The 13,132-nt window shown below is 38.1% G+C and overlaps 1 protein-coding gene and 1 pseudogene across 1 annotated transcript in view; one reads left to right on the plus strand and one right to left on the minus strand.

The window, feature by feature from the left end:
* LOC18773557 (putative UDP-rhamnose:rhamnosyltransferase 1) overlaps positions 1-12,344 on the minus strand; it is a 36,642-nt gene extending 24,298 nt beyond the window's left edge. Inside the window, exon 1 of the mRNA XM_007208524.2 lies at positions 10,724-12,344. Coding sequence (XP_007208586.2) covers positions 10,766-12,196 — 1,431 coding nt within the window. The 5' untranslated portion in view covers positions 12,197-12,344 and the 3' untranslated portion in view covers positions 10,724-10,765. The remainder of the gene's footprint in view (positions 1-10,723) is intronic.
* Positions 772-8,654, plus strand: LOC18773689 (annotated as a pseudogene).

Below are 13,132 nucleotides of genomic sequence, written 5' to 3' on the forward strand. Positions count from 1 at the left end.
TCAGAGGGTACAAGCCACAAACGCCCGCGGAACTAGCTTTGAAGGCGGCGAAAGGAATTTGCAAGTCAACATTCACAAAAGACATCCTGAAAGCCAAAAAGCCAGTTAAGTTCACCCAACTTAAATTTAAGCTGTTCGAGGGCACGACTGATCCCATTGAACATATCTATCATTTCCAACAACAAATGGTGCTCGAAGAAGATGACGAGGCCCTGTTGTGTAAGTTGTTCAATTTCTTTCTTTAACATACTTTAAATATAGGGAGTTATTCAATTTAATCCACTACTAAGCACCAAAGGAGTCCACAAGTTTGGTTAGAGATCAGGGTACGTAGGTCAAGTTTGGATCCCTTTCAAGATAAGAGAAAAATCTTATATAATAAAACTCTTTCTTCCCCTCCCTTTCCTTTTCAAGATCAGAATAGTGGCTGCACAGTGCCTTTTAGGAAAGAGTATATTTATTAAACACCAGTCTGCTATCCTCTCCGCCAATGTCTTCTCTCTCCCTCCCTCCCTCCCTCCCCTCCTATTGTCAAAAGTAAAGTCCCAGAATTTTCATTGTCCGGGTTAACTCCCTCTGTGCCATGAGATTCATTGATGGTGAAGTGAACCAGAGCCATGCGAATTTTTCTATGGGACCATAGCTATCAATTTTTTTTGGTCCCAATAAATCTAACTTCTTGGATCATAATTTATCTCCTTTTTCTTTGCGCGAGTGTTATTTATTTATTAGCTGGATGGTGGTCCTTTTTGGCCCACGAATTGTATTTCTTCACACTATTCAGAGGTGATAAATTTAATTTTTGTAAAAAAAAGCTTGCTAAAAATATGTTTACACTGCAAAAAAGAAAAGAAAAGAAAAGAAAAATCTTATTAGCTTTAGAGGAGCAATTATTTGAGCCCTAATAATTGTATCTTGCTGGTCTTTGTACGTCTTTCATATCTGCAAACTACAAAAGACTTTATACAGATTGATTGTTTCCCAACGAAAAGGTAGAACACATTTGTCGAGCAGCCTCTCTGTGTGGATGTATATATACAAGTAGGGCTAGGGATCTGACTCTACTCACAACAAGAACAAAAGCCCTAGATAACATTATAGAACACCATGGATTCCAATGATCCAAAGCTTCACATAGCGATGTTCCCATGGCTAGCCTTTGGCTACATGATCCCATACCTAGAGCTTGCCAAGCTCATTGCCCAAAAAGGCCACCAAATCTTCTTCATCTCCACTCCAAGAAACATCGAACGTCTCCCACAGCTCCCTCCGAATCTCTCGTCGTTAATCACCTTCGTCAAGCTCCCGCTGCCCCGCGTAGATGACGACTTCCCAGAAGCCGCGGAGGCCACCACAGACGTACCTCAGAACAAAGTCATGAAGCTCAAGAATGCCTATGATGCTCTCCAACAACCCCTTACTCATTTCCTAGAATCTTCCAACCCAGATTGGCTACTCTTCGATTTTGCAGCTTATTGGGCCCCAACTACTGCCCGTAACCTTGGCATACCATGTGCATTCTTTAGCATATTCATCGGAGCATGCTTAGTTTTCCTCGGGCCCACTTCCCCGGAAATATCTCCGGATGATCGTAAGAACCAGGAGGATTACACGGTCCCACCCAAGTGGGTCCCCTTCCCGTCCAACGTTGCATTTCGTTTGTTTGAGGTTGGCAAAGTTTACATCGACAGCATTACTGGCGACGAAAGCAATGTTTCAGATGTTTATCGGAACATGGAGGGGATGAGGGGCTGTGATATAATTGCAATAAGAGGTTGCATGTAATTTGACACTGAATGGCTGCGTTTATTACAAGATATTCACCGGAAACGGGTTTTACTGGTTGGTCAACTCCCCACTACAAATTATGAGGAGAATGATAGATGGGGTCAATGAGCCAGTGGTTGTACCGAAAACCGAAAGCATCGGTTGTGTACGTGGCTTTTGGGAGTGAGGCCATGCCGAGCCAAGAGGAAATTACTAGGATAGCCTTAGGGTTACAACATGTTAGAATATGCAGACCATTATCTTGCATATTAATTCAATCAAACATGTAATAGGTTTCAAAGAAAATGCAGAGAGTTTTAGAGAATAGAGAGAGAGCTTGGAGAAGAAGCTGGCTATATGAATTAGCTCAGCACCAAAATCATGCATATATTGTGACTCTGACAAAAACCGTTAGAGAAGAAATATTCCCTAATACATAACTCAATCTTAGCCATTTAATCATTACCCTATGAGATAATGACAAGTGGCATAAGCTATTACATTCTCTGCTGTACACTTGGACTATGATCCAACGCAGCCTTTCTAACTAGAATAGAACCGTCCTATTCTAATTGCATTTCAGCAGCCACACTTATACACCAACACTCCCTTCTAAGTGTTGTGCTGAAATAATTCCTAGAGCTTTCTTGAAATACTCAAATCTATCTCTTGCTAAAGACTTGGTGAAAATGTCAGCAAGCTGCTCTTCAGTTTTGCAATATAGCAAATCGATCTCACTTTTTTTGAAGAGCATTTCTTATGAAGTGAAACCTGCGGTTGATGTGTCTGGTTTTGTGATGATGAACATGATTCTTTGATATAGCAATAGCTGAAGTGTTGTCACACAACAACTGAGTTGGTTCTACCTGTTCCTCTCCTAAATCAGATAACACAAACCTCAGCCACATAGCTTGTGCAGTAGCTTCTGCTGCACTCATGTACTCAGCCTCTGCTGTTGACAGAGCAACACTGCTTTGCTTGATTGAAGCCCAAGAAAATACACCTGACCCCAAGTTGAATGCATAGCCTGATGTGCTCCTCATGTCATCTTCACTTCCACTCCAATCACTATCACAGTAACCTATTAGCACTGCTCCTTTTCCTTTCTCATAAGCAATTCCATAGCTTATAATGCCTTGAATATATCTCAACACTCTCTTTGCTGTTCCCATGTGCTTCTTGGTTGGATTATGCATGAATCTAGCTAAGAGGCTTGCTGCAAACATGATATCTGGTCTGGTTGCAGTCAGGTAGAGCAAGCTTCCCACCATTTGCCTATACAAGGTCTCATCTGCTAGTTCACTTCCATCCACTTTTGACAACTTTTCATTCACTGCCAGTGGTGTTGCAACAGACTTGCAATCCTTAAGTCCAAACTTGTCAAGTAAGGTCTTTGCATACTTCTTCTAGTGTAGGAAGATGCAAGTATCAGTTTGCAGGACTCCAAGACCAAGGAAGTGATGAAGCAGTCCTAGGTCAGTCATCTCATATTGTCTCATCATATCATTCTTGAATGCAGCCATCATTTCTTCTGAACTTCCTGTGTAGATAATATCATCTACATGTAGGGACACAATGAGATTACCACTTGTAGACATCTTAGTGTACAATGTAGCTTCACTTGGACTTCTATAAAAACCAGTTTTGATGAAATAGGAATTTATCTCTTCATACCAAGCTCTTGGAGCTTGTTTCAAACCATATAAGGCCTTTTTCAGCTTATACACCTTATCTTCACTTCCTTGTATCACAAAGCCAGATGGTTGATCCACATACACTTCTTCATTGAGCACTCCATTAAGAAATGCTGACTTTACATCCAGCTGAAATAGTCTCCAGTCTCTCTGTGCAGCTACAGCCACCAAGGTTCTTACAGTATCAAGCCGAGCCACTGGTGCAAAGGTCTCATTGAAGTCTATTCCAGGCTTTTGAGAATATCCCTTTGCAACCAGCCGAGCCTTATTCTTCTGCACAGATCCATCTAGGTTCAGTTTAGTCTTATAGACCCATTTGATTCCAATGATTGGTTTATCAAATGGTCTATCCACAAGCTCCCATGTATTGTTCTTTTCAATCATGGTGATTTCATCTTCCATTGCTTTCTTCCAAGAGTCATCCTTTGCTGCCTCTTCAAAACTTTCTGGTTCTATAATGCACATGTTGCATTTTTCATAAATTTCTGCAATGCTCTTGTACTTGAGAGGGGTATGATCAACGTCCTGTGATCCTGTGACCCTTTCTAGGTCACTGGTTTTAGTGTTTAAGCTAGGCATCTCATTCACTTCCAATTGTTCTTCAAATTCACAAGAACTCCCTTCTGCTCCTTGTTCTTCTTCTCTGATTTCAGTGAGTTGAATGTTCACACTAGTTTCCTTCTTTGCATTCTAATCCCAACACTCATTCTCACTAAATATCACATCTCTTGAAACAATTACTTTTCCAGTTTCAATATTGTACAGCCTGTATCCTTTCTCACAGCTGCCATACCCCAGAAAAATACACCTCTTGCTTGCCAAATCTAGTTTCTGTCTTTGCTGTTTTGGTACATGAGCATAACACAATGAACCAAATACCTTTAGATGCTTAACTCCTGGTTTCCTCCCACTATAAGCCTTAAATGGTGTCCTTTTACTCAAGGCTTTAGTTGGACACCTATTCAAAATATACACAGATATGTTGACTGCCTCAGCCCAGAAATCAAATGGAATTTTCTTCTCCAACAGCAAACACTTGGCCATTTCTACTATAGTTCTATTCTTCCTCTCTGCCACACCATTTTGTTGTAGTGTGTATGGAGTTGTAAGCTGCCTTTCAATGCCTGCATTATCACAGAACCTGTCAAACTCCACTGAAATGTATTCTCCCCCTCTGTCACTTCTCAATTTTTTTAGTTCGTAACCACTTTTCAATTCCACAGTGGCTTTGAATTTCTTAAACACATTTAGAGCTTCTGACTTGTGCCTTAAGAAATAAACCCAACACATCCTTGTGCAATCGTCAATGAAAGTGAGAAAAAACCTATTTCCAGCTTTGGTAACTGTCTGCATAGGACCACAGATGTCATTGTGAATAAGTTCTAGTGGAGTTGATGCTCTAGTGGTAGCTTCTCTTGGAAATGCTTCTTTACTCTGCTTGCCTAGAACACAACCCTCACACACCTCTTTAACTTCTTTAATTTCTGGCAACCCTACTACCATATCTTGCTCTTTCAATAGTTTCAGACTACTCATATTGAGATGTCCAAATCTTCTATGCCAGAGGTCAGTGGAATGGTCTACACCTGCTCTATAAGCTAAGTGCATTTCAGCCTGCAATTTCAAAGGAAAGCTTCTATTTCCTTTCATCTGAACTTTTGCCACCAGATTTGTATGAGAGCTGTCATTGTAGATTTCCACCTTGTGATCTCCAAATACCAAATAGTAGCCATGTTCTATCATCTTTCCCACACTGAGTAAGTTCTCCTTCAGTCCAGGTACAAGCATTATTTCTTTGATATGTCTCTTGCCTGCTTTGGTTTCAACCACAAGAGTGCCTTTTCCAGTTACCTCTACAAGCTGTCCAGTTCCCATTTCAACCTTGGCAGTCACATTTCTGTCAATATCCACCAGCAAATCCTCTTTCCCTGTCATGTGATTACTACACCCACTATCCAAATACCAGATCTCTTCATCCCTTGTTACACCAGCACCGCTTGCACTGCTAGCATAGAACATTGTTGGTGCAGCTTCCACTTGAGTAGCATAGTTGACCTGCTGTGGTGTTTTCTTGCTGTAGCAGTCTTTTGCAATGTGGCCAAGCTTATCACAGTTATAACACTTTGGCTTGCCCTTGAATTGACATTCACCAAAATGTAGCTTACCATAGTGCTTGCAGGGAGTTTTAGTGCCTTCACTTGCCTTGTTATCCCACTTCTTGCCTTTGGATTTCCAATTCTTATTCTGCTTGCTGTTCTGTTCTCCAGTTTTAGTCTGTTTGGCATCTACACTAAGGCTAGCAAATGCCTTCTCTGTTCTATTTTCAGAATGCCTATCTAAACGCAACTCAAAGCTCTTTAGTGAGGCTACAACCTCCTGCACCTCAATCTCATTCAGATCTCTAGAGTGTTCTATAACTGAACAGATAGAGTCATAGGTAGATGGCAGACTAATAAGCAGTTTTTGAACAATTCTCTCCCTAGGCAATTCCTCCCCATAACTTCTCATTTGATTTATCAAATCAAATAGTTTAGTAACATAGGCAGTTAAGGATTCATCATCCCTCATTCTTGTATATTCAAATTCTCTTCTAAGACCTTGCAATTTAACACTCCTTACCTGCTTATCTCCATGGAATTCTTGCTGCAGAATACTCCAGGCACCTTTTGATGTTTCTTCATGAGAGATTCGTGGGAATATCTCTTCTGAAACTGCTCCTTGAATTAATCCAAGAGCCTTAGCATCCTTCATGAGTACCTCAGCAACCATGCCTTTCTCACTTGATTCTTCTGTCTCCTTTTTCTTATCATCAGATTCATCTGACTTCTTCAGAACCGTACCATCAAATCCTTTTATCACCAAATCCCACAGTCCATGAGATTTGAAGATGGTCTTCATCCTTATGCTCCAGAAATCGTAGTTCTCACCATTGAAAATTGGTGCTCTCAATTCACCACCACTTGACCCAGCCATGTTAGACTCAGATCTGCAGAACTCAAGCTCAGCTGCAACTTCAATAGCTCAGCACAGAAAAAACGCCCAGTATTACTTGATCAAACCTGGCTCTGAGGCCATGTTAGAATATGCAGACCATTATCTTGCATATTAATTCAATCAAACATGTAATAGGTTTCAAAGAAAATGCAGAGAGTTTTAGAGAATAGAGAGAGAGCTTGGAGAAGAAGCTGGCTATATGAATTAGCTCAGCACCAAAATCATGCATATATTGTGACTCTGACAAAAACCGTTAGAGAAGAAATATTCCCTATTACATCACTCAATCTTAGCCATTTAATCATTACCCTATGAGATAATGACAAGTGGCATAAGCTATTACATTCTCTGCTGTACACTTGGACTATGATCCAACGCAGCCTTTCTAACTAGAATAGAACCTTCCTATTCTAATTGCATTTCAGCAGCCACACTTATACACCAACAAGTCTGAGCTGCCATTTATTTGGGTGTTGAGAACAGGGCCGTCCCTGAGATTTTGAGGGCCCTGTGCGAACTTAAATTGGGGCTTCACATAATCTAATACGAAATACTATAAATGGCATAACTTAATGTCATAAACAATTTTTTATATAACTAAAAGTCATGAATAAATATGTAATGACAATCAGAAATCAAATTCATAAAAATTTAAATGTTTCTATTTGATAAAATTAAATATTTGGTACAAAAATAAGCTCATTGTGCCCCTACAAGTACAAGGTCCTTTGCTACCTCCAATAAGCAATTTGTGTTTAATAGGAAAAAAAAATTAGCAATAACAAATTAAAGAGTAGTTGCACACAAATTCCTGAAATTTGAATTTGACTATATGATTTTGAGTGTTCTTTATGAATATAGGAATTAGGGGTTTTCTCTTTTTGGTATTGAAATTCCTGAAATTGAAAGAATAACTAAAATTGTCAAAGGATTGAAAAAAGAACCAAAGAGAGATTGATGAATGATGATGATTATTTACCAGAAAATCAGAGTTTAAAAGAAAAGAAGAAGCCATGAAGTTTTTTTTGTTTTGTTTTGAATGAAAAAAGTACTTTTCTTAGATGAGAAATTTTTTTATATAAATTTTTTAAAAGAATGATCGGAGTAGAAAGTGTTTGAGGGATATATATATATATATATATGATGTTTCCTTTTATTTCAAGGGTTTTTGGTTTTTCATTTATTTATTTATTATGTAAAGTTTTTAGTTATAATGCAAAACTAATATAAAAACAGCATATAGACCGACTTCAGCAAGAATCGAACTCTAGCGCTACGTTAAATGGAGAAACGCTGGAGCCAACTCCACCAGACACGCCATTGTGCAAATGTCTAGCACGCTATACTATATATACAATTCCTATAATATTAATATATATACTATAAAGAAATTTTTTTTCAGGGGGCCCTTAAGAATCAGGGGCCCTGTGCGGTGGCACCACTTGAGCCATCCCAAGGCCGCCCTTGGTTGAGAACCAATCTGGTTAAGTGGCCTGAGGGTTTTGAGCGAAGGATAGAAGGGCGTGGACTGGTTTGCAGGAGCTGCGCCCCGCAGTTGAAGATTTTGGGTCATGACTCGGTTGGGGTGTTCCTGAGTCACTCCGGTTGGAGCTCGGTGGTGGAGGCGTTGACTTTTGGTAGAGCTCTTGTGCTGTTGACCATGTCCAATGACCAAGGGTTGAATGCAAATTTTACCAGCGACTAGGTGGCTGAGTCGCTCAAGTTGGTGATAGAGATGGAGGAGGGGAAGATTTACAGAGACAAGGCTAAGGAGTTGAAGCCGTTGTTTGGAGATAGAAAGAAGCAAGACACGTACGTGCATAATTTTCTAGAATATCTTAAAGCTCATGCACGAAATGCTTCCAAGAAGGTCTAGACTCTAGACTATGCATGTGATAATATCTCGTTGAGATGATACAAATATAATTACTCGATGGAATAAACTAGTCCTTCCTAATCAATCTAATTTCTTAAAAAAAAGAAAAAAAAAAAAGAGCAGAAATGGATTTTCAGTCATGTGAGTGATGATGTGTTAAAACATTACGCAGAGTTGGTGGGACTATTCTTCTTCTGACTAGCACATAGTTTTGAATGGAGGGGAAACTTTTCTTAAGTAATAGCATACATAATAATAGTTATAAAGAAAATTCTCTTTATACAAGTTGATACTGTGCGATTCATGAATGCACTTCCAGTAGGTCAAAGATCGACAACAACATTTACTTTATGATGACTTTCTGAATTGGGAAAAGCTTGAATAGGGTGTGATTAGTTAATTATATATTTTGATTTAAATATTAGGGTGTACTTAGATCATAGGGTCTACTCAATTAAAATTTAAGAATTCGTTTAACAACACCCTTTATTTATCAGTATATTATTAAAAATTGAACTCAGTTGATTTTTAAGAAAAAAAATATTTAGAGCATCCACAATGGTTGTTCAATAGTTCAATAAATTGAACTTTTTTGGAATCCATTGAATTGAACTGTAGTTTTACTTGCAATGGTACACTTCAATAACTTCAGATCAACAGTTATATTTACTTACATATTTTTTTACATGCTCAAATAAAATAAAAGGGATAACTTTAATAAAACTAAAAATTGTACCATTGCACTATTCTCAAAGAGATCTTTAAAAAGAGAGCAATTTTTAATATATTTGAAAAAAAATTAATTGATGTATTTTTTATATTGCATTGAACTAATGAACAACCATTGCAGTTGCTCTTAACAACATAATGCATTAATTGATGTACTTTTTTTATTCATAGATTGTCCAAAAAAATTATTATGGATAATATAATCTTATTAGCTTTAGAGGAGAAATTATTTGACCCCTAATAATTGTACCTTCATAATTCAAACCACAAAAGACTATACAGACTGATAATTTGTTACATTTACGTCTATTAATATGTTTGATTATCGCTTGATTAAATGTTTTGCTATAAATAACTCAAACATATGGAAAAATTCAAACAAAACAAAAAACGCGATAAATCACACAATTTTTTTTATTTTTTTTGAGAAAGAGAATTCATTAATAGAATCAAAGTTGTGCATGGTGTTGAACTTGAATTTATGTCATCCATAGCCTCTACTAATTTTACTAATAGGGTTAAACTTGAATTTAAATGTGTTAACAAATATTGGCGGGTGACTTAAATATTTACAGGGTTTAAATAATAAAACAAAATCTCTAAATATATTACATGTCTATAATCTATGTTTGAAGTACAAACGAAATCTTGTTCTTGACTCATGGGTCCTAGTTATAGGAAGGAGGAATCGACACTCAAGTATCAACCTCCAGGTTTAAAACGAATTCTACCTATATAGGTAATCAGTGGGTAGTGGCTGATTTTCTTGTAGATATATCTCACCAATTCTTGAAAGCCATATTTTTTTTAAAAATATGGAAGCGCAAATATATGGAAAAAAATATTCCAATATTTTTCTCCCCGGAACATGACACCAGAGGTAAAAGTTTATGAAGTGGATTAGAGAGAAGAGATTTGGAAGGAGATGTGTGAGGAGGTCAATGTTTCTTGGAGTGGAGATGATGGATGACCCTTTTGCGCAATGAGCTTGACAAGTTCTAGTTCATGGATAAAATTTTGTATGTTCCGGGTATACCAACTGGTTAGTGTATCATCCAATATACATAGAATATGTGGAAATATTTTACTCCTAACCAGCTGGTGTACTCGGAACTTACAAAAATTACCATTAATTACTACAATATTACACTATTTTCTTTTGTGCTCTTTGAGCTTAAAGGCACAAATATTTGTGTTTATTTTCACTAGCCACGGTTCAACCCCATTTTAATAGTCAGTTTTCTTTATAGGAGTTTCCATTGCTCATTGTCAATAAATCTGTTTAACTATTTTTACATCAGGGTTGAGACAACTCTTGGTGTGTATAGTATATATTAGTCCTAGTAGAAGAAAAAAAAAATGGCAAAAGGAAAAGACAGGTACTATTGTCATTGTATCACTGTCACCTTGTGCTACTAGGTCCAATGGCAAAAGATGTATGTTAAAACACTACGAAGAGTTGGTAGGACTATTCTTCTGACCAGTTGTTAGCAAAATGTACACTTAAAAATTCCCTGACGAGAAATGGACCCAAAGCATGATACTTTTCTTAAGTAATTGCATACATAATAATAGTTATAAAGAAAATTCTCTTTATTCAAGTTGATACAGCGATTCATGAATGCACTTCCAGTGGGTCAAAGATCGACAACAACATTAACTTTATAATAACTTTCTGAATTGGGAAAAGCTTCTAAACTAGTATTCAAACCTCATGCATGTGCACATGGTTTTCCAAATACTCCACACATTTGTCCATGTATCTATCATGGAGATCCTTATCTTTGAATACCTCACCATGTTCTTTGGCTCCATCTCTGTAAGCCTTCCCTTCCTCATCCACCACAACCAAATTCAGAGACTCGGCCAACGATTTCCTTGTAAAGGATCCATCTTCTTCATTTCTTGGAACTTCAATTCCAATCTTCTTGTCCCAAAACCTAGCAATTAGCCCTTGGTCATACAAGAAGGGCAACATGATAAGAGGACGTCCATATTGGAGTGCCTCTATGAGTGAACTCCAACCGCAATGAGTCAAAAACCCCCCAATTGAGTCGTGAGCCAATATCTTGGTTTGAGGTGCCCAAGTTGTCCAAACCAGTCCACGACCCTTGGTTCGCTCCTCGAACCCATCTGGTAGCTTCACCGAGTCACTGTCTCCTGACCAACTAGGTGTCCTCAGGACCCAAAAGAAGGGCAACCCAGATAGCTCCAATCCAAGAGCCAACTCGGTGAAGTCTTCTTGGCTTAAGTTAAGCTCACTTCCAAGGGCAATGTAAACTACAGTTCCATTCTCTTGTTTGTCCAACCACTGATAAATTCTAGACCAATCTTCTTTGTCTTCTCTAGTTTGAACCAAAGGTGGCAATAAGCCTATTGGAACCACAGGAAATTGTTGAAGCTCTTGTAGCAAATCGAGCCACTCACCCTCAATCTCTCTACAACTTCGAATCAAATAGACTTGACAACCTTGGACCGTCGACTGCACACGAAACAAATCCGAAACACCGGAAGCGTTTTGTTTCGTAGCGTCAAACAGTTTCTTGGCCTCAAAAGACCTAAAAACCAAATTTGAAGGGAAAGGGATCCATTCGGGAGGGACAGTGAAGTGCTCTGGTAGTGTTCTAACACCATAGCGATCTAGTCCCTCCGGTGATGTTGGTCCAATAAAACATAGAGTGGATGCGTTGAAAATACTGAAATGTGCTCGTGAAATGCCTAGGCTAGAAGCTATAGGTGGTAGCCAGTGAGGGGCAAAGTCGTGAATAATCCAATCCGGCTTGTGAGTTTGTAGGAAATTGGAAATACCTTGTTCGAGTCCATCATGAGCTATTTTGAGGTATGGGATTATGTGGTATGGCACGTCCATAGTGGCCTCTGCATTCTCCGGCAGATTTTCGACACGTGGCAGCGGGATCTGCACTAAATTGATCAAAGGGGTTAAGTGTTGAGGGATTTTGGGGAGGCGTTGGATGTTTCGTGGAGTGGATATGAAGGAAACTTTGTGACCTCTTCGAGCTACGTGCTTGGCAACCTCAAAAAATGGAATTATGTGACCAAAGGCCAGCCATGGAAACACGGCTATGTGAAGCTTCTTAGGCTCAGTTGTGGAGCTCATGGTGGTGGAGGTGCTCATATGGGAACCTCTCTCTCTCTTTGCGTATTATGGGCGCAACTTGTAGGACATCATCATGATGAATTTGTAGGCCTGAGATGAGGGTCGTGTTGTCTTTCGTTACATTTTTTATATATAAAGTTTTTAAATGGATTTTGGTACAACTAAAACTATGATTCTGTGTCCACACCATCTCTCCTCTTACTTTTTATTCATTTATTATTATATATTTTCTCTCAATTTTTTTTGAATATTATGTCTTTTCCCCCTTGTCTTTGTTCATATATATATTCAACTTCTAAAGTGGCAAATGACGAAAATAATCAAAACACGCTTTAAATACTTTATGTTTGTCCACACATGAAATTAGAGCTTTCCCATATGTCCAAACACAAAAATATTTTATCATCACCTTAGCATCATCACCTTCTTCATCATCATCATATAATAAAATCCTATCGCCTTTTTATCAAGAAATCATCTTATAAGATAAAACTCATTAATTATTTCTTCACTCATTGACACAGAAGACAAAACTCTACCAATAAAATATATAATTACTGTCACATTGATGAGTCAAGCACATGCCATGAACATTTTATGTCTTTCACATTGATAAAATGTTGGTTTTAATTAACAATTTGTCAATATAAGCATTTTGTTTTGGTCAAAGTTTCTGGCACAATCACGGTATCATTGTGTATATATATATATATATATATATATATATACAGAGAGCTTCCATTGAGGGATCCCTCAAATAAGCTTATTTGAGGGACACTCCTTGTAGGCCCCACTCCAGATTGTATTTCACTAATCCAAACCGTCTATTTTGTAGATACTCATTCAAAGATCATCTCTACAAAAAATCACTTGAATCCGATATCATGTGACCACTCAATTGAGTTATTGAAATTTTAGTACTTTTCTTAAAGCACCGTGTTCATTGATTTTGTA

The sequence above is a fragment of the Prunus persica genome, chromosome G6 (assembly GCF_000346465.2).
Source record: "Prunus persica cultivar Lovell chromosome G6, Prunus_persica_NCBIv2, whole genome shotgun sequence".
Lineage (NCBI taxonomy): Eukaryota > Viridiplantae > Streptophyta > Magnoliopsida > Rosales > Rosaceae > Prunus > Prunus persica.